Genomic DNA, 21,184 nt, shown 5'->3' with positions numbered 1-21,184 from the left:
CCAGTGTCCAAAATAGCAGATATACAAACTCACATGTCACAATGCATCACGCTATGAACTTGTAGATCTACCATTCTCAAGCAAGATTTGGACGCATTTTGACAAATGGAAAAGGTATTTTATGGTTACAGTGGCCCTCATTTATCAACGGAGCGTAAAAAAACGTCTTATATTTTTCCATATATTCGGCCGTACACCAACGTCGAAGTCACATTTATCAAAGGATCCTATACAGCCGATCCTAGCGTATATCAGGTCGGAGCTTTGATAAATCTCACGTCTGAAAACGAGCGTCATTTAAATAACACGCCCTTAAATATTCACAAAACGCCCGACTTCACGACATGAAGAACCAGAATACGACCCAAAAAAAGCATGAAAAGCCAATAAGAAAGTTTCCCCCGCTCGCTTCGCCACACACGCACACGCCTCTCTCTCTCTCTGACACACACACACACACACACACACACACACACACACACACACACAACTTTGTCTTTCATGTAATCCGTAGCGTAGCGGTACAATCTTTGTTGTCACATAGGCAGGCTTGTAGCCTACATGAATGACATATTATGATACCAATCACATCGCCATGAATGTAATACGTTTGTATACCCATTTATTTAACCCATACCGAGCAGTGCGTGTTCGAGTTACACTAAATAAAGCAGTCATGAGACTCGGGCGGAATGCAGTGATCCCGTGCCGCCACGTTAAAATTGGAGCGTCGGGTTTATATCCTTAACCCAGCCAGGTTGTGTAGCCTACATAACTCTCTATGACATAACTCCATAACATAGGACAAGCTACTGTAAGTTTGTAGACCTCACTGTCCATGAAAAGATGGTCGGGACTCCCGAACATTCTCTCGCAGAAGCGCTGCTGCGCTCGTATATTTTGAAAATAGCAGATCTACAAGCTCACAACGCGTCGCGATGCAACCTGTTGTGAGCTTGTAGATCTGCTATTTTCAAATAGCCAATGCAGCCAGATCTGCAAGCTTAACCGAATGACTGTTAAAGCAGTTTGTTTAAATTAGTTTATAAAATGATATATTTTCACAGCGATTATTTATTAGTGTAGATATACACATTTTGGAGTGGATTATGTGTCCAGATGCCTGTAAGACAGTCAGACAATGCTGCTCCGCAGGTCTACAATGGAATAAACGGGCGCAGCCAAAGTCAACAACTGGTCTCTACCAGACGTGAGATCTCAGCCTACGGTAGGATGAATCCGACGTCAGGATATATTGATAAATGCCAAAAGTTGCGGTGATCTCGCCGTACACCCATTATTTGGTCTGCACCGTGTTGATAAATGAGGGCCACTGGCCCTCATTTATCAACGCAGCGTATAAACCGGCTTATATTTTTCCATATATTCGGCCGTACACCAACGTCGAAGTCACATTTATCAACGAATCCTACACAGCTGATCCGAACCTACATTTGGTCCCAGGCTTGATAAATGTCACGGCTGAAACCTAGCGTCATTTAAATAACACGCCCTTAAATATTCTCAAAACGCCCCGATTTTACGACATGAAGAAGGACCAGCATACGACCAAAGACATCAAAAGCCAATGAGAAAGAGTTTCCCCCGCCTGCCTCGCCACACACGCACACGCACACGCCCCCTCTCTCTCTCTCTCTCTCTCTCTCTCTCTCACACACACACACACACACACGCCCGCCCAGCTGTGTTTTTCATGTATTGTAATCCGTACCGTAGCGGTACAATCTTTGTCACGTAGGCTGTAGCCTACATGAATGACATATTATGATACCAATCACATCGCCATGAATGGAATACGTTTGTATATTAATTTATTTAACCCATACCGAGCAGTGCACAAGCAGTCATGTAGGATATTCCCCGTGAGACGGCAGTGGTTTCGGTCCGTCCCGTTAATAAGAGATTGGAGCGTCGGGTTTATATCCTTAACCCATCCAGGTTGTAGTCTTCAAAACTCTCTATGACATAACTCCATAACATAGGACAAGCTACTGTAAGTTTGTACACCTCACTGTCCATGAAAAGATCGTCGGCAGTCCCGACCGCGGGACTCCCGAGTCCCGACGCAAAAGCGCTTGTATATTTTGAAAATAGCAGATCTACAAGCTCACAACACGTCGCGATGCGACCCGTTTTTGAGCTTGCAGATCTGCTATTTTAAAATAGCCAATGCAACTGAATGACTGTTAAAGCAGTTTGTTTAAATTACTTTATAAAATGTTATATTTTCACAGGGATTATTTATTAGTGTGTAGATATACATTTAGGAGTGGATTATGTGTCCAGATGCCTGTCAGACAGTCAGACAATGCTGCTCCGCAGGTCTAGAATGGAATAAACGGGCGCAGCCAACGTCAACAACTGGTCTCGACCAGACGTGAGATCTCAGCGTATGGTAGGATGAAGCCCACGTCAGGATATATTGATAAATGCCGAAAGGTGCGGTGATCTCGCCCTACGCCCATTATTTGGGCTGCACCGCGTTGATAAATGAGGGCCACATTTCTACATTGTGGTTACACTTGTAAGTCATTGTGGATAAGAGTGTAAATGTCTAAAATGTAACTTGTACTTGTACTTGTACTTGTCGTATTGTACTTTTACTCCAGTAAAAATGTCAGTACTTCTTCCACCACTGGTTCTGGTACAGTAGCATTACATTAAAGAGTTTCCGTAATGCTCATATTCATGTTGTCAATAAAGACACATTCAAAAGCACTGTTGTGTCTATTGTATATTTGAATGATTACTGATGATTATTATGATTTTGATTATGATTATTATGAGTATGATGATTATGATTATTATGATTTTTATTTTGAAGTTATTTTCCATAACATACAACCACACAGACAACACATAGGCCTACACAAAACATCATAAAACAAAGCCAAAAAAAAACACAGGGGAAAACAAACTCCAAAAATAAGAATAACATAGAAAAAGAAAATGATTATACAAAATATGTATCATCATATTTTTTATTTTAGTATGTTTATGTTATTGTATTTATTAATTGTTATTTATTATATATAAATGTATTATGTATTTTAATCTGTAGATATTTGCTGCAGACACCTTATATCTCCATATTTCTTCTTTATAAGTGTTATATTATCTCCACTATTAATGCCCCTATGCTAAAAAGTAGCTAAAATAGCTGATCTACAAGTTCACAACGCGTAGCGACACGTTGTGAGCTTGTTGAGCTCCTGAAATCCTGCATATCTGCTGTTTTCACAAACTTGAAAAATGATTTAAGTGAAATAGGTTAAGTGGGTGTGTGTGTGTGTGTGTGTGTGTGTGTGTGTGTGTGTGTGTGTGTGTGTGTGTGTGTGTGTGTGTGTGTGTGTGTGTGTTTTATAAATATTGAACCAATGAAAAGTATGAACAAGAGCATGTGACTAAATAATAACTATATTGGATCCATTTACTGAAAAGGAACAGTTTTGGACATACAAGGTTTCCACCTGACAGACAATGTGATAAAAACAACATGCATGTATGAATATGTAGATTATTAAATAATCATTTAGGTAACATTGTCTCATATGATAGAATATTAATATGTAGATTAACAAATAATCATTTAGGTAATATTGTCTCATATGGTATAATATTAATATGTAAATGATTAAATAATCATGTAGGTAACATTGTCTCATATGGTAGAATTTTTACATGTAGATTATTAAATAATCACTTAGGTAACATTGCCTCATAGTCTCATATGGTAGAATATTAATATGTACATTATTAAATAATCATTTAGGTAACATTGTCTCATATGATAGAATATTAATATGTAAATGATTAAATCATCACTTTGTAACATTGTCTCATATGATAGAATATTTGTAAAATTGTTCAGTAGTAGAATTTGTAGGTTGGTAGGTGTGGGAGATTGTGAACGATATGGTTGAACCACGGATAACTTTAATATCTTGCCGTACCGTTCCCAGAGCTAGTTCTTCTGGCGTCCCTTTGATGCCCAGCTGCTTGGCTGCGGCTGCGAGGAGGATGGTCCTCTCGGACCCATCATCCAATATTGCATAAGTCTCTACTGCATGACCTCCATGGCGGAGAATGACTTTGGTGATCTTCAGCAAGACCTGACTACAGCCAGCCCGGCGATCTAGGTAGTAAATATCACTTGCAGTACTCCCCAGGCTGGCATCCTCCTCCACAGGTCTCGTGTTGAGGTCATGCAGAGCTTCAACATGCTTGCCTTTGCATATCTTACAGATCGCTCTTAGCCGGCACTGTGCCGCCTGATGACCACGGCCACATCTCCAGCATTTCTTGTTAGACCTGATCCACATACTCTTCTGCTCTTTGGTAAGTTGGGTGAAGTTTGAGCACTGGTCTAGGTAATGCAGGGAGTTGTTGCAATATGGACGAAAGGGTTTTGACTTTTCCGGGGCTGGGTTTGTGGAGAGCGCAGGCTCTTTAGTGGTGGTGGAGGTTGGCTCGGTGCCATGTAGGATGGTCGTCACCTTACGTGATTTCTGATCTTTGTGTCGATCCTTCCTCGATTCTGTGCTCTCCTTCCCTTCACCACGGCTAAACTTGAGTCCACTCTGTTGGATCTCAAGCTCATACTCCATCCAATTAGCAAAGTCAATAAGGGTCGGGACTTTGATCTTCAATGGATGAACATACCTCTTGAAGTTGGCATACATGTCATGGGGCAGTTTGGCTGAGAGTCTTGCGACATATGAACCACATACTCTATGTGGCCATTGTCACCCAGCTGGTCTAGCATGCCTACCAGGGCTCTGATGTGCAAAGCAAACCTCCTAAAGCTCGCTGTATCCCCACTGCGGATAGTAGGCCCATCCATCAGTTCTGCAATTCATTGCAAGGCCAGCTGGTGCTGCTGACCGTAGTGGGCACTGAGAGACGCCATGGTGTCGCTGTATGGATAGCGGGAGTTGCTGTAGGAGTCTGCTATTAACAGGGCTTCTTCAAATTTTAAGTGGTCTGTAAGCACCTGAAATTTAAATCTCTCTGTTGCATCTCGTGGTAGAAGATTCTCCAGAGCAATCTTCAGTCTCGCAAACTCCCTCGGATCATAGACGGATTAAAGTGAAAATGGACCCTGTGCACAAAATCGCAACGGACCCCCCCCCCCCCCCCCCCCCTTAGTACACACGCTGATGCGCACCGCGGCGCTCGCAGTTCCCGTGACCCAAGGACACAATAGCGCAAGAGCGCAGACTGCGCGCATACACAAAACAGCATGCACATTATCTCTTTGTTACATTCTTCTATAAAGCACAATAATGTAGTGCATGCTGTGTCAAAACCTAAATATTTGAAAATAACTCAGGCCCAGACAGAAATGAATTGCAGTTGCTGTTTTTAATATCTAGCGGCCTAGACTTAACAGTCTAACGGAGGCATCAAGCCTAATAGGAGGAGACAGATCAATTGCTTTCAATAATTGTGATGAAAAGCACAAAAATATAAAACAAAATAAAATAGGCTAAAACTATTTAACTTAAAATATCGTCACACCTCACTACAACAAACAGTCTAACTGAGGCATTAAGCCTAATAGGAGGAGACAGATCAATTGCTTTCAATAATTGTGATGAAAAGCACAAAAATAAAAAACAAAATAAAATAGGCTAAAACAATTTAACTTAAAATATCGTCACACCTCACTACAACAAAAAACAAGATTTACGGTCCTCAAGACAGAAATTAATTCCCGTTGTTGTTTTAAACAGTTTTTTAAACTTAAATATCGTCACACACCTCACTACAACAAAACAGTTTTACAGAAAGGACATAGTATTATTGCTTGCGTTTTACAGGAACGAAATCCTATGCCTAAATCAGCCTACAAGCTTTCTTCTGGCTTTCTTTGAAGAAAAGTCATGGATGATATCATCAAAATTCAACCCCCGCACAAGTTCTGACTCAATTGCCATGACTGACAGGCTGTTTAAGCGCCTCTGTGTCAGCCTTGTCCTTAATTCACTTTGAATTCTCGGCATCTGGGAAAAGGACCGTTCTCCCTCACAGTTACTGACAGGAAGCGTCAGATACAGTCGCAATGCAATGTATATGTTACAGGTAAATTGGCATTCCAGGTAAATTGGAAAAGGTGCGCTTGTTTTCGCCGCCAGGCAATTCTGTAGAATCAACGCTAGAGGGCAATGCAAGCCAGACATGAGCCCCACACCACACACGCACCATTGCACACGCGCACAAACGAGCACGCACACACGCACGTGCACGCACAAACACACACACACACACACACACACACACACACACACACACACCGCGAACAGCCTTATTCAATGCAGTTGACGCACAAGGGAGCGAGGGGGCGGTGCTGGCGGGCTGTGTTAGTGCAGTGAGTGGCAGTTGGGGCAAACGCAGTCCCCACAACATCATTTACGATTCTGTGCCTATCGGTACATAACTCGGACGGCGCTTTAGTCGACTAGCAGACCATCGGCCGGTCGTCGCGGGCACTCGCGCCTGGAGGCGCTCGGGCGCGACTCCTCGGCCTCAAGGTCCGCTGAGTCGGCGCGCCTCCGTCATGGTCCAAAACTATACTTTATCGCCGAAAGAAAGTAGTCTGCGGTTGTTTGAAAAAGTAATATCCCAAGCGGGAGTCAAACCCAGACTCCCAGTGGTAATGGATGGGGAGTCCAATGATTATCGAAGTGCGCCACTGGGCCGGTGCTTGCTTTCCCTGGTTGCTATTTCCTTGTTGTTGCCGCCTCGCAGCCCCGCGCCTAAAAACAAGCGCTCCACTTCCAATTTACCTGGAATGCCAATTTACCTGTGACATATACATTAGGAAATGAAGACTGCATTCCAGAACCTATTATTGTTTTCAGGAGTTTTGATGGAGGCATGACGAGACCTTTAGCTTCAGGTCGAATGAAAGATCTGAATTGAATCATTTCAAAAAGCATCAGCAAAATCTGATGCTTTTAAATCAGATGGATAGGCAGAAGAAAGCATGTTTGCTTTATCAATTACATCAGTGTCATGTGCTGTCTCTGGAATGAACAGAACCCCAAACAGATCACAGATGTGTTTATATGCCTCAAGTATGTGGTTAAGACAGCTAACTAACTTATCAATAACCACATTAAATGTTTCTATTTGGAATTTTCTTTTCCCATCAAACACAACATCATTTGCTCCTCCACTGTCATCAAAATGCTTCTTTCGCTTTTTGATTCGCTGGGTATCTTGTGCGTACATCTGTACATCTGGCACAGCTAACGCAGCCTGTTCAAACTCTGCAAAACGATTTATTTGCGCCGAAACAAAATCACGGAGAGACCTGAGGAGGTCCACTACTGTCATGATGTCTATGTCTGATTTTTGAAGACTCAAACTTGTATAATAGAATCGAGTGAGAATAGAATTCCAGAAATTAGACATAAATGCAGTTTCTAGTTTATCTAATTTTGCACCGAGTGCCCTGGCTTCATCACGGGTTTCTCTATTTTCATCTTCATGATCTGCAGATAATGCTCTCGATAGCTTCTCTTATTTTTGAGTAATTATTCCAAAGAGCTTTTGTGGAATCAGCTCTGCTGCTCCACCGAGTGTTTGATAGAGACTTCAAAGTTAAATCTATATTGATATTTGCGTTCCGAAAAACTCGATCCCACCGATGTGTAGATGCAGAGCAGAAAGCGTACATTTTTTGCAGTAAATCAAAATAACTTCCCACCTCTGGACTGCTTGCATCTATGCTGTTTACACCTACTAAATTAAGTGAATGGGCAGCACAAGGCACATAATGTATTAACAGGTTTTTTTGTTTCAAGTGCGCCTGCAGGCCATTGTATCGCCCCGACATATTGCTGGCGTTATCATACGATTGTCCTCTGCAATTAGATAAATCCAACCCAAGCCTGTGCACCATTGTAACCACACAATCAGCCAAACTTCGTCCTGTGTGACTGTGAATTGGCTCAAATGCCAGAAACCTCTCCACTGTCTTGCCTTTATTGCTAACGAATCTAAATATAAAGGTTAACTGGTCTACATGGGAGAGATCTGGAGTGGAATCAACAATAATAGAAAAATATTTCGCTTCACGGAGCTCCTCTGCAATAACTTGCCTTGTTCTTTCACCCATTAATTCAATGAACTCCTCACAGATTGTTGATGATAAATATGAGGCACTACCTCTGCCCTTCTGGCCGTGTGTGCTGATGTGTTGGGCCAGAAACGGGTCAAATTGGGCTATCACCTCTAAAATGCCTAAATAATTTCCATTGTGGGGCGATTCCAGGAGCTCGTCATTTCCTCTAAATGCCAGTCCCCTCTCTCCTAAAAACTTAATCACTGCCACAACCCGTTTGAGAACATCCCTCCAATAATTCTTTACGTCCAAAGCCTGCTTCATTATGGCAGAATCCACTGCCCCAGTGCCCCGCACCCTTTGCATCAATGTTAACATGCAAGCCCTGTGTTCTTGGCTACTTTCATGTGAACCCAGGCAGTCACAGAACCCCTCTGTAAATGTTGTTTTATTCTTCGCAAACAGTTTGCAGGCGAAGCAGAATACATTTCCAGTTGATGGTGAATATAACAGCCAATCCCGTTCTACTGTTTGTCCATTCGGCATTTTAGTGCACAACATATCATTTGTCAATGAACGGACACGACCACCTAATGCACAGTCTCTTGCCGAGGCAGGGTATTTGGCTCGTCTGTTGTGAAATGAAGATGCTCCTCTATCAATGAGAATCGTTTTCACCTATAAAATAAGATGAGATAAGATAAGAAGGAGACCTCAGTTAACCTAATTGATTCTGCAATGAAAATTCATTCGCCAACAAGGACAGTATACCCTACAGCAGTTTAAGATTATATTAGCCTACCTTGTCGCTGCTGGTTACATTTCTCCAAAGCGCAGGATCCTTCACATTTTCACACCAGGAGAAATCATCTTCTTCATCCAAGCGGGGCTGGGGACTGGGAGGGGGGAGAGGGTTCTCTCTGTTCTCGCCGGGCTGGTGCTTGCACTGGGCAGTACTGGTGGTCCACCACTACCACATCTTTCAATGCCCCCGCAGTCTCTCTGTGAGCTTGGGCCCGCTGAAACATCCAGATCCATGTCAATTCGAGGCCGCTCCAGGCTGACAGCTACTGGTCCACCACTACTGTCACCGTCTCTAAGTGAACTTGGGCCCGCCGCTGAAGCATCATCCAGATCCAGGTCAATGAGTTCGTCTCCCCGCTCCGATGTAACCTCAGCAGCACCGCTGTTGCTAACGCTAATGTCCCAACCTGAGACTGATGCACCTCCTTCCTCATTATCCTCACACTTTTTTTGGAAAAAAGATTAAATGGATGGTGTTTGTTGTACCATAGCAGCATATGCAGCTTCTCTTTGTTTTTTTAATTTGCGTTTTGCAGAACCACTCAGCATTCGTTTCTCCATCTTGTAAACAATGATTTGATTTCAAATGTCTGTCACCTGTCTATGACGTGTCACGCTCTCATCACGCTCAGCGCAGTACGTGGTTACGTCATCAACATCATTGCTTATTTTAATCGGATTCGGTTGAAAACATTAAAACAATGTCATAATCACACACTACATTTTATAATTTTTTTACTCCAAATATATAAGCTATTTATTTATTTATTTATTTATTGTGATGATAATATACGATAATAATACAAAATAAAACAAATATTATATAAAAAAAAATTAAAAGCCTATTAAATCCAAGGGCCCCCATTGGCTCAGGGCCCTGTGCACGTGCACACTGTGCCCAAGCCATAATCCGTCCCTGCCTCGGATCCTCTCTAGTGAACTTGGGGATCGCGGGCTTCGGTCCTCGGTAGGTCCTTTCCTGTCGAGGGGGTGAAGAGGAGCGGTGAGGAGGGGGGGCAGGGGCCTGCTGCATTCTTGAGTACTCCTGGAGGCGAAGTTGGTGAGGGGATGGCCTATAGACCATATTCACACGGCGGCCATATTGGAATTTAACATTGAAAGTGCCGCCACCCGGGGTGGCTACTTTCATTGACTTCATAGTAACATGGCCGCCGTGTGAATATGGTCTATGGTTTGATCTGTCACCTTCCTCAATGCTCCACTCATCTGATGCTACTGAACCCCCATCTGGTTCACAATAATCAGGGGTAGGTGGCCGTGGTGGCAGCTCCCCTAATCTGCTCATGTGAGCTATGAGTTCATTTACCATGTCCACTGGTAGTCTTTGAGTCGGTGGTGGAACGTCATCCACGACTGGTGGTGGTGGCAGCGGCCAGTCCCCCTCCTCTGGCTGAACCGCCGCTGGGCGATGCCCACCTGGAGGTTGGTTGTGGCTCAGGGTGTTGGGCTGGGACCACTGCTCAGGTTGTGAGGGGATCCTGACCGGTACTGTTCGGACGGGCAGAGCGGTATTTGGGAAAGGTAGAGGGGGGCTAACGGCCATTTGTCGTTGCACATCCAGCACGGTCATCCGTAACTGGCGGTTCTCCTCTTGGAGCCTCCAGATAGCTCTGAATACTTCTGGTGAGGCAGCTGTATTAGGGGTATTAGGCGGGGGGTACGGCTGTGATCTGCCATACTGTAGGTGGTGTCGGAACCGTCCATACACCCAGGACTTGACCAAGTGTCATCTATAGTTACATACTGAGTACTTGGCTCGTGGGAAACCGTGCTCCATTCACTGTTCATCCTCTATCATTGAGTGAGGGGCGTCCTCTCTGCGTATCCCTCCATTTGCTGTCGTTGGGGGAGAGGTGCCATGTCGGCATATCCCTCCATTTGCCGTCGTTGGGGGAGGGGTGCCATCTCGGCATATCCCTCCAGTTGACGGAATAATGGCTCTACTGGTGCTCGATGCTGCACAGTGCGACTTGGGGGATTAGGTGGTGGAGGTAGTCTTTGTACAGGCAGGGTGTGTTCGTAGTCCTCCAGCCAGCCTGGAGGTCACACAAGGCGCTTGGGACGCTCATCTCTACTTGGTGAAGACATCTTACTTCCACGGAAATCACCTTATCCACTTCGAAGGACCATATGTAAAATTTTTCAATAGTAGAATTTGTAGGTTGGTAGGTGTGATCACCGTGGTGCGTAAATGACAACGCACTTCTTTTCATTTGTTTGTTTATTTCTCACACTGTGCAGGGGGTTACAGGATATGCAGTTGTAGTTGTGTGGTTTTCTGTATATCAGACAAAATACAGAACAAGGAGAAAAGTTACTCACATGTAATCAAAGTAACATAAACATAATTTGATTATACTGCACATCAAACATATCCAAACTCAAAACAAACTTACTTATAATGAACGCACACACTGCAGCCTCTGCTGCTGCTCTTTGCACCAGAACTGACACTCTGACAAACATTTGCCTTTACAGGTGCATGGGATTACAAATCAAATCAACAGCAGGTGCAACTAAATGGCCAATCAACTGCTGTGCACTCAGCACACATCAAAGTGAAAACAAAGGGTCTATTTTAGAGGAAAAACAGAAACAATAATACTAAACTTAGAGTTTGGGGAATCTTCTTAACAATATTAATATGTAAATGATTAAATAATAATTTATGTAACATTGTCTCATATGACAGAATATTAATTGAAGATTATTAGATATCATTTAGGTAACATTGTCTCATATGAAAGAATATTTACCCCAGCAACTAAACAAACCAAATAAACACTTTGCTATGATGACTACAAGTATGACTAAATATAAAGACAATTTCGTTAAAAAAAAGAAAGAAAAAAGACTAGACTAAAATGTTAGGGATGACTAGTGGAAAAGGGATCCATAGATCTAAGACAAGTCATTTTATGCTTCCGAAAATAACCAATCTACAGACGCGTTGTGAGTTTGTAGATCGGCTATTCAAACCCTGATCTCCCAGTCTCAGGACGGACACTCTACCCGAAGCCCATTCTAAAAAAGGTATATTTCTTTATTCAAATAATAAAAAATAAATCATGTTGAACCTCAAAACTCGATACTTTTGTGTGACGCTGTAGTATGATCAAGTAGGGCGTTAATTTACGAAAAAACTCAAAAAGCTAAAACATGGAGATAAGAGGTTTTTGCCCGACAGCAACGATATAATTAACAACTAAAATGACACAGATGCTTTCCCGGATTTAAAGGTATGACAACATACAGGCTTTCCAAGTCTAAATGGGTTATATTGTACAGCGTTAACATGGTTAGTTTACTGCCTTGTAGGGCTGGGTGGTCCCTCTTTTGTTTAGTTATTTGTTTGGTCATGTGTTTCTTAAGTTAAGAAAGATTGATTGAAAACTTTATTAGTCAGTAATGTAAACAGCACGGGTACAGTCAGACATTAAAGGCTAAAACCATTGTGGTCCAGAGTAGGTAAGATCTATGTACTTGTATTTGTGTTAAAGGTAAGCATAGGAACCCTTTATGTTCAGGGGTCGCCTTGAGGTCATTTACCATGTTTTGTGTCAATTCTACAATAAATCACTGTCTTTTCGATTTTAAACTGGTGTTCGCTAGCTGTGTTTGGGGAACTGGGAAGGAGGGAGTCCATATGTTTGTGTTGCACCTGGTGACCCCTAGGCCGGGTCATAACATACTGTATCCGTAGATTTTCATGACAGCAATGAAATATAATTATCCACTTAGAAAGAGACACACCAGAACTGTTGATTTTTCACAAAGCATATTTATCCACACGGACAGAACAAAGTCTCAAGAGACATAAGTGCCATTTAAACCATTTAAACCCTATATGTTTAGTTAACCGGATTCCCAAGGGCCCTGTAGGCCCCTCCTGATTTAGCTCTACACTAATATCTTTGCTGATAATAGCAGATCTACAAGCTCACTACATGATGCGTTGTGAGCTTGTAGATCGGCTGTTTTGGCCAAATGTTAGTATGTATGTTGTTGGGGGGGGGACGAACGGACGATTTGTGTTTAAATGACAATTCTTCAAAATTCAGAGCTGCTATTTGTAGTATTTGAATCCAAGGCCTTTGGAACATGTAGAGAGCATACAGTGAACTGTTGTACTTGCTGTGCAACAAAAGGCCAAATGGATTGTTAACAAAAAAAGCCAGAGGCTTTCCATTGTGCTCCATAAACATTCACACATCTAGACAAGCAACAGCACAATAAACGATTTAAAAAAAGAAAAAAACAACATAAGCATATGGGGGGGGGGGGGGGGGGGGGGGGGGGGAGTAGTGAAGCTCTGTTGTTTCCACACTGTAATGTTGGGGGGTTATGGCAAAAGAAATAACACTCACTTAAACTTTTATGTAACAATTACAATTAGGTGAGGTCACTTCCTGAACTGCACTCCTCCCACGGTCACCTCACTGTTTGATGTGTTCTATACCTTGTCTGCTGAGAGCTGTGCTTTTCTCTAACTAAACTTGTTTATTCACACTTGTGATTTATTGAAATATTGCTACCCACTGTTAAATATTGGAATGCAGCCAGTCCAGTAGATGGCGCTCACGCACAGTTTTTATTTTATTTTAGGGAATTTTTGTGTATGATGTCACATCCAGCTCAGTGTTGTTAAGTCAAGTCTGTTCAAAGCAGATCAACTGTGTCTCCTTTAGATATAAGATATAACACACTCCGTGGTGACTGGTGAGTCAGTTGACCTGCTTTATAGATGAGAGAGAGATGAAGCAGAGACCCCCACTACATATGTATTGTTTAAAGTTGTGTGCTGGGGTGTGTAGTTTGAATGTGTGTAGTATGAATGAGTGTTTAACACTGTGACTTGTCATGGACAGACTGGAAAACTGCTGTTTGGCTGCCATCTAGTGTTCACCAGCAGACACTACATGTGTCTGAAGATTATTATGGACGCTTGAAATCATAGGTTCTCAAACTTTTCCATGTCAAGGAAGGACCCCCAAATTAATGTATGGTATGCATTTGGCCACGGACCCCCAATTGAAAATATTTTGTGCCAGGGATCGACCCCAGAAGAGAAGATTTATGTTAAGAAATTCAACATTATTAAACATTTTTTCAAACATTTTAGATTTTTCAAAAATAGCAGATGTACAAGCTCACAGCGCTGCTGTATATCTGATATTTTTGAATACCCAAAGTATATGAATAAAGTGGTTAAAATGATTGTGATGCTATAATAAATAATTTAGCTGGGGACCCTCTGGAACCTCCCCAAGGACCCCTGGGGTCCCCGGACCCCACTTTGAGAACCAATGCTATAAATAATATATTGATGTCCATAGATACTGGTTTTACATTTTATTTTTACATTTTAATTTAATTTGTTCAAATATGTAAATTGTCACATTAAATATGTATGATTCAAACATGTATGAAGCATAACATTGTTATAAGAATCACATATCATTGCTGTATGTCCAAAACCTTTTATTAATTATTATTATGATTTGTATTTTTTTATTTTATAGGCTATATCATCGTCTGTCTATGTTGTTCTGTAACCTTCGACTCCGGTTCTCCAGGTATGGTAATCAAGTCCTGTTCAATCTTGTTTTTTCATTTATTTATTTTTTCACATGCAACTGCTGACATTATTTGGGTTTCAGCCTCTTCTGTCCGTCTGGCATTCTGACATGTTTTCAACGGCAGCGACAGAGCCAGTTTGGATGCAAATCCTCCAAACTCAGAACAAAGTGATTTAAGTTCAGTCAGCACCACAGACAAATCCGCCATGCTGTCCGTAACTTTACCGTGTTGCTCTGTTGACAAAGTGTTTATTTTAAGTTTCTTTGGGCGACTCCTTTTTTGGTTGAAAATATCTGTCTTTGATTGTATTAATTTTTGTTGGTATAATGTGATTCCCAGAATTCCGTTCGGAACATCCACAGAAGTATACAGCTCCAAAACTAATACTGCCGGGATTGTAAGACACAGTATGTAACTTTCAAATACACCAATAAATACATTTCCGAGTGGTTAACTCATTGACTGCCAGAGTTAAAACCTCGTTCATAGCAGCCCTTGCCAGCGATTTTCGTGTTTTTTTGTTTCGTTATTTTGTTATTTAATTCACATCTAGAAAGTCTACCTTGACACTTGAATCGTTTTGATCGTTCCACCACCAGAGAGCAGCACATACCAAGCTTGATCGCCTCTCGATCACACTCGCCCCCTCCCAGACCCACTCACACAGTGAAACACATGAACCGGAAGTGAAATGTTTCAGATTCTGTTATCGGCGAAAATTACTTTGTGATACACAACGGGGATAACTGTTCGTCACCCAGACCATAGATTATAGGAGGGGAGGTCTCCGATCGCTTTTCATAGCGTGTGAAAAACCGTTTGTTTCCCTATTATGGTCGAAAATGACTGGGGGGAAAAATGTAAAACCGAAAACGGAACCCAAGTCATGGAACCGGATGCAGTGGTGGTTGAAGTAAGTGGAACCCGAAACTTAGCCTGATTCATAACAGAATAGCGTGATCAGAGCATAAAGATCAATAAAGACGTTAGATCGCATTAATGCGATCCTGGCGGCCAAGCGCGCTATTTATTAGATCGCGTTAATGCGATAATGGCGGCCAATGAGTTAATGTAAAACTCTTACTTCTGGTGCTTGCGTCATTTCCCCGAGTGACACTTGTGACTGAAAATAGTGTTTAATTTGTCAAAAAACACATTTATTGGAATGGTTATTGTATACATTGTGAAAGAAAAAAATAATAAATTCATAACATAATAATAATTTAAAAAAAGATATTTTGGTGCTCAGGTGGCAGAGGGGTAAATACTTGCCCACCACCGTGGAGTCTAGGGGTTTGAATCCACCACGGTGGTGCATCTGGTTTGGCCGAGCGTCTTTACCAACACAATTGGCCCGTCCGTGTTCAGGGGAGGAAAGCCGGGCGGGGAGGGTGATCTTTGTCAACTGCATATACTCCTACGGGCCGGGGCGGAGCCTGTCAGCAGGGGGTTGTCTAATGGGAGGAGTAGTATGGAGGCGCTATGTCCTCCCAATGGGGGCTTCTCACTGGCATGGTGGCCAGTGGGATACAATAACAATGGCAACACAGAAATATCCGGAGAGAAATTCATCATTGGCATATAATAATAACTAATTAATTAGGAGTAAAGGGGGTCAAAATATTTGGCTACTCCAGATTACATTTAGGAAAAAAAAAACACCTTTTGTTTATGTGAAAAGGCTACACCGTATGCCCTTAAGCATAAGTGCCTGGTGATGATGAGGGCTGTGACATTTACAACTTCCAACTCAGCCTTCCATTGGCTCGTCAGGCCTCTCTGCAGCAGGCTCCTCCTCTTCAGGCTGGGCCACTTGTCTCTGTGGTCTCTCCTCAAGTCCATCAAGGAAAGGGGCGACATCATCATCATCGTAGATCGTGAACTCCATGTCTTTGCCAACAATCCCGATGGACACGTTCTTTGTGGTGAGATCTTGCTGAGTGGGCAGGGTTTCTCTTAGAGCACGAAGACCATGTTGCACAAGATCATTCAGATTGCAGTCAAGGAAGGCGTCCATGTTTCTCTCCAAGTAGGTCCGTGCAGACTGGGAGCGTGCACCTATGGACATGGCCTTGCAATCAAAGAAGTTGGCAGAGGGGCAGGTCTGAAAAATGTGTGGACCCATATCGTCATATCCGGCAATGAGCAGCCCCACACCATAAGGCCTTCTTCCATATCTCTGTGTTGGTATTTGGGTCTTGCTTCCGATGACCGAGACCAAACGAGACACGTGAAGCGGCTGGTCGAACACATACCTGGAGTCCAGGCATTCTTGACGCATGAAGTTGCAAAGAAGCCTCGCATCAGCAGTGAGACCCGCGATGGAGATGCCCACGTGGTTATCTACGTGCAGAATCTTCTTCTGATGGGCGGCCAACTCCGATTGAGCTCTCTTCAGTGCAACAAGGACCGCATGAGTGCGAGATTTGAGACCCACCGTCGCGGATCCTTGCTTCACTGCTTCCATTGCGTACTCAATCTGATGAATGCGCCCCTGGGGGCTCCAGACTGTAACATCGTTGTCATACATATGGTTGCGGAACATATTTGCAATTTATTAGAAATCAGCTATATGTATGAGTGAATGGTGATTGTGCTCGGGTGAGTATGAAAAGAGATGCGTCCAGAAGATGTCAGGGCCAGCTGTCGTTGTGCTGCTATATCACTCCTGTAACAATCATACACTGCAAATGATCTCAGATATGAAGCTACAGGCCTTAATACAAACTATTGCCATGATGTCGACGCCCATATTCGGACTGGAGGAGGGAGATGTCCATATTTAGATATGCCCACATTTAGATGCAATGAAGGACATTATTATGATGTCAACAATGATGGCAAGTGTGCTAGGAGACAAACTCAGAACACGCACAATGGTACAGACAAAATGTTTGATAATAATAATAATGTTATAATGAAGGAACAGAAAATACTGAAGTGCAGGGGCAAAATGCACAAACTGCATACATTTCTTTTTTACGGCCACCCTCAAATTTGGCTGCTATGTTATAAAGAAAACATCACATGGATGCACCTGGGACGTATCATCAGTGTTCTAGCCTGCGGTCATAGGGTGTTTTGGGTCTCGCAACAACATACACCCTCGCCCAGGTAGACTGCCCTAGCGTATCATGTCTAGACGGGCGGGTTCAAGGCTTTTATTTTTTAGCAAAACTAAAAAATAAAAGCCTGGATATTGCCCAGGTGACCCAGCCGGGGTTGATCAAGCCCCGACTGACGTCCCAGTAGCTACCCACGGTCAGTCCTATAGGGAAAGACAGGGCCACTCAGTCTGCTTCTCCGGAACTACTCTGCCGGAACTCTGGGAGGCTCTGGCACGTGGAGGGACTAGGCTCTGTGGGTGGCCTCCTGGCCGGGCTCCTCCTTCGTCTCACCAGGTCCAGGACCTGAGTGCAAGTATGTTAGATAATGTTTACGTAAAACTTTCCTTGTTTTTGTGAATTTAGTTGTGTTTTGAATGACTCATTTATGAAATTACGAATTGCTGTAAGGACTAGAACACATTAATTACATTAAATTCAAATGTACAGTATTTAAAGAAAACTCCAAATAGGTAATAGGTAGTTTTCTTTAGCGATACGCTACAAGTGGGTGACTGGTGACTATGACAGAAAACACTGCCACACTGCTAAGACAACTCTCAATAGACTTAAATATGGTAGGAAAACACACTATCACTCTGCCAACTAACACAATCAGCAGGCTTAAATGTGTGGTTGGACAAAACACTCCTATCACTTTACAGACGAAAGTTACATAGTGCAGCTTTAATCAGAACATTTGAATTTGAATGCTAGGGAACAAACCTCACAGGCAAGGTTTAACTAAAATAAACCTTGCATCACAATATTTTGGAAATACCAGACGAGAGGAAAAAAAGGAAAAAATCTTAAAAGTGACCTACAGCACCTCAGTCTGGTATGCCACTTCACTTCCTCGCACCAAATTTGTTTAGTTGTGCTGATTGATTAATGAATTAAATTACAAAATTATGAATTGCTGTGGACTTTTATAAGCAGAACGAATACATGAAATTAAATTCAAATATAGCATAGACACTTATGCTCTTTTTAAATAGGTCTGTTTGTGCATGTCACTATTTTGCTCTCTGCTTTGATATGCTCAGTCACTAAAGCATTTGAAGATCTATGTTGAACTTTGTGTTTATGCAGCTACCATGAATAAAACAAATATTGTCTGTCATCTTTACCTGTTTCTTCTGTGATCAAACATTCTGTGATTCCATTCACTCCCAGTTTTGCCATACAACTTTGACCAAATTAATTGGCAGTCTACTTAAAGGTGACTCTCCACCAAACAGACTACTTCAGACTCCAACAGACAGTCTATTGGCAAAAGTTAGCATTTAGTTCAGCACAAACTGTCGGCCTACGGCACATTGTTGTGTGCATGCGTTAAGGAAATCAGATGACATAACTCTCCACACCAGGAGGCAGCAGTGGTCTGGAACCAGTGTTGCCAGGTCTGCTTATTATAAGCGACCTTGGGCTTGTTTTCCTGTAAAGTCGCTTGTAAATATTCATAGTTGCGGGTTGCTTTTGTTTGGGCTTGTTTCTGAGGTGTAATTGCTTATTTGGACTTGCTTTCAAGATTATTTTTGAAAATAGGGCTCAAGTGGTGAAACTGGTCACTTCTTTTGGGCTTGTTTTCATAGACCTGGTCGCTTGTTTCACTCACAGAATCTGGCAACGCTGGAGCCTCCAGTCTCAAAAAAAAAAAAAAAACTCTCCTCCCCATCTTCACCACCCCGCGGCTATCGACAGGCTCTAGCCTTTTGGGATCCGACCGAGCAAGTTCGGTTGTCCTTCGACGTTCGAATAAAAGTCCCGACCCGACGGCATGGTGCCATCGGCAGGTTGTCGGCAACAGACGATGCGCGATGGAGAGCTGCCTTAAGCTGTAGTGCTGATGATGTTGTGCTTTGTTAGCCTACCACCACCCCAGCACCACCAGTAGGCTCTACTTTCCCTAAGGGTTCTGTTTTCCCCTGTGAGGGTTTGTTATAAATATATATCTCCCTGCTCTTAAATGGTTGTCTGCTAATGTGCTGAGCATGGAGTAATGTATAGCAGAGCCTGAACGCAAAGATCAAATATAATATTCACACTTGTACTTACATTTTATAAATAAAATGCCCTCAAGCTATTATTGGTCTCAATCTATTTGTGAGTTATCTGACTGAACGTATTATTATCGTGAGGGTCTAGGTGGTGCAGGGGTGAAGTACCTGCCCACCACCATGGTGCCTCCGTCCATGGTCCAAGCATACAACGGCAAATTGAGGAAACATACACAAACAGTGCCTCCACAAAGTGGCATTGCTAGGTGTGCATGACTACGGTTTGTGTTGTGTGTGACAGCAGACCAGAGCCCTGGTCAGTCTGTATAAGGCACAAAGGCGCCTTTAGTCATCAACTTTGTCAGACAACCTAGCAAAGGAGATCGATAGTCGTTTATGAGCTCACACAATTCTGAATGTCATAATTAGGAAAGGCACACATCTTTATATTCGATTAAAAGATGTCTCCACTCCTTACAGTGGATAATGAAATCAAATCCAAGGTGGATGCTTTCAGGGAACGGATCACTAGAGAAGCAGAGCACCTCGTTGCCAATTTCTTCCCAAGGAAATTATTGGAGCTGGATCACTTCCTCACGGATCCCTGCATAAACGTCTCTGAGCTGAAGGAGATCCACTCAGAGATGAACCTGAACGCGCCCGACCCTGTGTTGCTCTCGAACCTGCACAAGGGATTGGAGGTGCCGAATGACGGGTGGGAGGACAAGGTGACTAGCGCCAAGGTCTTCATAGTGCCCAGCGAGATGACGATGAAGAGCAACGCTAAGCTCGTCGACCTGATCGAAAAGGTCAAACCGGAGATCAGGACGCTCATAGAGAAATGCAACACGGTTCAGATGTGGGTTCAGCTGCTCATCCCCAAGATAGAGGACGGCAACAACTTTGGCGTGTCAATCCAGGAGGAGACGATAGGCGAACTCAGAGTGGTGGGGCTGGTGGCGTTCTCCTACCTGGACCACATATCAAAGTACTACATCACACGGGCACAGCAGATGGCTAAGATAGTGAAACACCCACAGGTGGAGGACTACTGGCGTACGATAACGGAGATCGATGAGAACATATACATCAGCCTGAAGATCATCGTTTCCGATCTCAGAAACTATTATGTAACGTTACACGACACGATCATGAAGAACATTGAGAAGATCAGAATTCCCAGAAGCCGCAATACAGACTCGCTATACTGATGTCTGTCCATGAGAGAGACCAATGAAGGGGACAATTCTGTCAACACTTTCTTCAGCCCATAATAGCCTCTATAACATGTGCAATCACTCTTGTCACTCTGTAAACATTTATTGTTAGACACTAATACTAAATAAGAACCACTTAAGCTGTATTTCGTAATTTCACAAATATTTTAAACATTGTGAAGATCGCTGGTCTACAAGCTCGCAATGATGACGGGTAACAGGATATCAGGGTTTGATTCGTCGAGAGGGAGCATGAAACGGCTAACCACCTCCAAGGAAGGCAGCAGGTGAGGTAGTGACGAAAAAGAGAAATCCAGGACTCTGGAGGCCCTGTCATTGGAAAGAGTGGACGGTTTCCATGCGACA

General features: G+C 42.9%; 2 protein-coding genes across 2 annotated transcripts; one reads left to right on the top strand and one right to left on the bottom strand.

Annotated features, from left to right (window-relative positions):
* Window positions 1-16,247: 16,247 nt before the first annotated feature.
* LOC308092365 (proteasome subunit alpha type-1-like) lies at window positions 16,248-17,042 on the bottom strand (the record flags this gene model as incomplete). Its single annotated transcript, XM_080438216.1, has 1 exon — window positions 16,248-17,042. One exon carries the CDS (start codon window positions 17,040-17,042, stop codon window positions 16,248-16,250), a length of 795 nt encoding a protein of 264 aa, XP_080294342.1.
* A 3,020-nt stretch (window positions 17,043-20,062) lies between these two features.
* LOC308091460 (proteasome activator complex subunit 3-like) lies at window positions 20,063-20,812 on the top strand (the record flags this gene model as incomplete). Its single annotated transcript, XM_080437086.1, has 1 exon — window positions 20,063-20,812. One exon carries the CDS (start codon window positions 20,063-20,065, stop codon window positions 20,810-20,812), a length of 750 nt encoding a protein of 249 aa, XP_080293212.1.
* Window positions 20,813-21,184: the final 372 nt, after the last annotated feature.

This window comes from Gymnoscopelus braueri, assembly GCF_963280865.1.
Source record: "Gymnoscopelus braueri genome assembly, chromosome: 9".
Lineage (NCBI taxonomy): Eukaryota > Metazoa > Chordata > Actinopteri > Myctophiformes > Myctophidae > Gymnoscopelus > Gymnoscopelus braueri.
This window is presented reverse-complemented; position numbering and strand designations above follow the sequence as displayed.